Raw genomic sequence first — 4,659 nt, 5'->3', positions numbered from 1 at the left:
TTGTGTTTACAGCAACCTTTTGTGAGGGTTACAGTGAAATAATCTGCAAACTGGTGAAAGTGACTAATTGTGTGGAGACAGTTTGACACAGACCTGTAGTGTTGCACTGGACAGTTGGACTGGATCAATTTCTTGACTTGGGGGATCCTAACCTAAAATGAAATGGATCACTTGACTGCCGTTACTGCAAAATCGTTGTATTCCATTTTCTAATACCGAACATATTACTGAACGCCAGTCACTGTTTGCATCAATTTCAAAATAAGTACAATGGTTGTGGTGAACAAAACATCAATAAAGAGACTGCTATAAAACCCATCTCTGTGCATGTTCATTAGTCTAAAGTGCTCTGTGTTGGGAAGGAGAGAAATGGTTTGGATTTCTCATTTGAACAAAGAAAACCCGAAGCTGCCAATTCATTTAACTGAATCCGCTGGAGGGGTTGTCTGCTTTTGTGTGTTTGAGTCTTGTGTCACAAGGAACTTCACAAGCTTTCACAAGGAAAATTGCAAACTGGTAAAAATGTCCACCAAAGATCCAGAGGGACTCGTTCAAGACCAAGATGTAAAGGCATCCTGTGAACAGAACTAAGACAGACTGAGTATTGAAACTGCTTTCTCAGGACTTTATTTTAATACAATTACCCAGGACTTAAAGCATGATTGGATTCTAAAGATCTGAAAAAGATGACATTTAAATGAAATGTAGGTGTCCACAATGAAAGCATTTGTCATCAGGGTTGTTTTATAAAACCTTAAACAGTCGATCATATGAACAAGGATGTATCAGGATATTCTGATCAATGTGTCCGGGGGTTTGAATGCAGTGACTCCGTACAACCAAGTACTAACCATCGTTACCCTGGCACAGTATCGGTGGTTTTGGAAGAAATTGAGGGAACAGAGCATCCACAAAACAATCAAAACAAAAAGTGGGGATTAATATGCATTTTTCTTTTATATCAGTCTCTTAATTGATGTTCAGTAGATCAGATTCATCACTATATCTCATAAAAAAACACCTTCCTTGACAAACGCAAACCACTCAATTAGCCCCGTGATGAATCTGCTGTTTGTTTTTTTACCATTTGGCTCATGTGCAAATGTCTTGGGGTAGAAAATCCCTCATCTAAATCTGAAGTACTGAAGCAGGATTGCATGTTTAAATGCTGTTTTTCCCTCTGTGATCGTCTATGCTGTAGCATTCCCCACTCTGGAATTGTGCCACGATGTCTATACCAATGTGCGATACCTTCTACAAAGTATAACTTATTCCCTTCATTTCAATGCAAGACTGTATCTCTGTTTAAACATGTCGTGTACTTTTATATTTAAAAGACTCAGATGGTTTATTTTTCTTTATTTCTCGCCTCAAGATTTTTTTTCAGACTTAAATGTAACCTTCCCCCACTGTTGCGATGCTGTCTCTAAATACAAGGTGCTGGATTTCAATGTTTACAGTAACATTGAATAAATAAATTTACATTTGATAAACCATTGACAATTGAGCAGTCTAAGCTACTCAGTTTGCATTCTTTCCATATAACATTGAGAGACACTATTACCATACCTACATAACAGATCTCTTTAAAGGCGTGTTAAGACTTCCAGACTGCTGTGCGTAACCTCTGTAAGCACTTTGGCATATTAGCACTGTCTACAGTATAATCAATGATATCTTCACACTCTACCATTAGCGAGCTATTGTGTGTCATCTTTTATCACGAGGCCGAAATCAGTGGCATTCAATGAAGGACAACCTCCTCTCACTGGGGCTTTAGAAGAACGCATTGCATGGGGAAAAACAATGTATGTGAATGAAGAGGGAATAAATGCATTTCTACATAATGTCTTCATCCTAGTTCTAAAAATACACATTGCTTCTGAACACAATGAGCATCAAATCACTCCATTAAGCAGTACAGTGAAAGTTCATCTTTAAGGACTTACTTTACATATGTACCAATTGCTTTCAGAGGTACATAAAATACAAAAAATAAAATGTCCTAGAGTCACTTACCAAAATATATTTTACTAGAATAAAATATTGGTGGTGGGGGTGGTGGAAATACATCTAATCTCACTGAGCATCTCCAAACCCAAGAGAGTATCGGAGCAGCCATTGGACATTTCCTAACTGGGCTTCTATTAAAACCAATTCAAATCCGATAGATTCGGTCTTTAATCGGGACGGTCCTGCCCTCGTGGACGGAGTTGAATTCCTATATTCCAGCTCCCTTGAATCGCACGACTGCACTACGTTTCCTCAGGCCGGCAGCATCCTGTGACACTAGAGGACAGGGGCCGGGACGGAAGCGGCCAGGCCAGGTGGCTATGACGTCATCGGTTCACATGGTGGCAGATGGATCTCCAGGCCTCATGTGTGGCTAACAGTGGTGGCATGAAACACATGGCTTTAAAGGCAGGCAGGAAAGTGGAGAGAGACGGAGAGATCCCTACAACCTCATATATACATCTGAAAAGAATCAAGTCTGACAAGGCATACAGAAACCTTTAATTTTATTTATCACACATTTAAAAAATGAACCACACTATACAAATGGTTTTCTTGTAGCAGGTAACAATGCAGATTACACAGTTCTAAGGGCCCATTCAGACACTCTAGTATGCTCTCTGAAAGTGCTGCCAAAATTGCATTCATAAATTAAAGATTTTTTTGTATTTTTTTTTTATGTATTTACTTAAATTCCAACCGCCACTAAAAGCAGCACAGTCTTATTATTCTTTATAGCGGTTTAATCTCTATTCTTTATTTGACTTTTTTTTTTGCTTTAATGAAGATAGGCAGTAGCATGCAACCCCCGATGGAGGTTTTTGATTCTGGTTTTGTAAATGGCGACTTCACTAGGTAAGGGTAGAGGTCTGTGTCCATATTTACATATCAAAATGTATATATCGATCCTGAGCAGTTGGGATGTGAATTGGGGGACACTGGCGGGGCAGCGGTCCCCGTCTCGGTTTAAAGGGAGGTCCAGCTTGGCAGAACGCGTTCTCTTCCTCTCGTTCCCACTCTGTGCTCACATTCCTAACAACATTGGCCGAATGTCAAAAGGAATGAAGTTTATTACTCAGACACTTTGAAAAAAAGAAACGGAAATAAAATAAAAATAAAAAAAACGGAAACGGACAAACGAAAACATTTAAGCCAAGTAGCTGTAAGTGTCCTTCTCCCCATCGACACGTTCTAGGTACTCCTTCTCAATGAGGATGTCGATACATTTCTGAAAGAGAAACGAGGCAGCGCATGAACACGTATGCTACCAGAGACTTCCTCTTGCTTAAATCCAAATCAGAGCCGTGGAAGCGTCACTCACCTTTATTACAGGGACTCTGGGTTTAAACCTAGAGGACAGCTGGTTTAGTACCTCTGCGAGGAGCTGCTGGTGTTTTAAAACTTTCCTCATTTTCATGATTCTCACAATAGCGGCCTGCAGACAGAACACAACGCCAGTCAAAACATGCCCAGAACATCAGGCTCTCTAGATTTATATTTTGCAGATCAGCAGGGACACATGCACCCAGGGACACAAATGGAAATTGGGCTTCAAGGCATTCAAGACAGAAAACGGGAGACACTTCTTTACACAGAGAGTCTCACAATCTGAACAAACTCCCCAGCGATGTGGTAGAAGCCGGAAATTTGGGAACATTTAAAAATAGACTGGATAGGATCCTTGGATCACTTAAGTTATTAATGGACACCAAAGGAGCACGATGGGTCGAATGGCCTCCTTTCGTTTGTAAACTGTCTTATGTTCTTATTAGATGATGGCGCTGGAACCGGAGAGGAAATATATCTGAGTCGCTAAAGGCAGAAAGATGAGACTTAAAAACGAGGACGGACAGTCTCTGGACGCGGGTCTGTGTCTAGTTGTTCTGTCCGGGTTGTCCACCCTCACCTGTATCAGGAGTTTCCGGTCCTCCTCGATGTTCTTGTGGGTCGTCTCCTGCTCCTGCTTTTGTTCGGTTTTCATTGGCACGTTGATGTTGACTCGCAGCTTTTTACTGCAGGGGACAGACAGCGCGGGTGAAGACGGGTACTTTTTATTCTTGAGGATGTGTTACGTCGCGGAGTAACTTTGTTTTCCCCACAACATCCTCTGCTTGTGCTGGACCAGAAATGTTTTAATTTATATTATAAACGATATCATTAACTAAATGATAATGATTTCATTGTATTACATATTATATTGTTCTCCAAACACCTGCAAAGGATTTTTAAATTTATACCATAACTCACTCAACTTACACCAAATCACAAACTATCAAACATTTTAGTTTGCCAAAATAAAGGGTAATATCAATAGGCATCAAAATACACCTGAATGCATTAGTAAGAAAGGTGCCATTACATTCAGAGACAGTTAACAGTTTTTAATTAAATCCAGCCAAGAGTCACTTACTTTTTGTATCCCAGGAAAAGTTTTATTAAAGTGTCTGGTTTGAACTCAACTTCATCCACATTTGCATTCTCGTCTTCCAAGACCTACAAATAAATAGTCCAGCACGTTATGATATGCAAAAGTGCAATCACTAAGACGGGTTATCATTGTAACTTAATAATCAGTATTTAAAAAAAAAACTGATTTGCAATTGACAGTATCTCTGGTCTGAATCAACTGAATCCACTCATTTTCAA

General features: G+C 39.8%; 1 protein-coding gene across 2 annotated transcripts in view; it reads right to left on the bottom strand.

Moving 5' to 3' along the window:
* Positions 1 to 2,502: 2,502 nt before the first annotated feature.
* Positions 2,503 to 4,659, bottom strand: part of LOC136767869 (cullin-1) — a 53,951-nt gene continuing 51,794 nt past the window's right edge. For both annotated transcript variants that reach the window (XM_066721923.1, XM_066721931.1), the window contains exons 19-22: positions 4,424 to 4,506; positions 3,920 to 4,025; positions 3,335 to 3,448; positions 2,503 to 3,241 (exon numbers count right to left, since the gene is read on the bottom strand). In XM_066721923.1, the coding sequence (XP_066578020.1) occupies positions 3,161 to 3,241; positions 3,335 to 3,448; positions 3,920 to 4,025; positions 4,424 to 4,506 (384 nt within the window). In that variant the 3' untranslated portion in view covers positions 2,503 to 3,160. The remainder of the gene's footprint in view (positions 3,242 to 3,334; positions 3,449 to 3,919; positions 4,026 to 4,423; positions 4,507 to 4,659) is intronic.

Source organism: Amia ocellicauda, chromosome 2, assembly GCF_036373705.1.
Source record: "Amia ocellicauda isolate fAmiCal2 chromosome 2, fAmiCal2.hap1, whole genome shotgun sequence".
NCBI lineage: Eukaryota > Metazoa > Chordata > Actinopteri > Amiiformes > Amiidae > Amia > Amia ocellicauda.
This window is presented reverse-complemented; position numbering and strand designations above follow the sequence as displayed.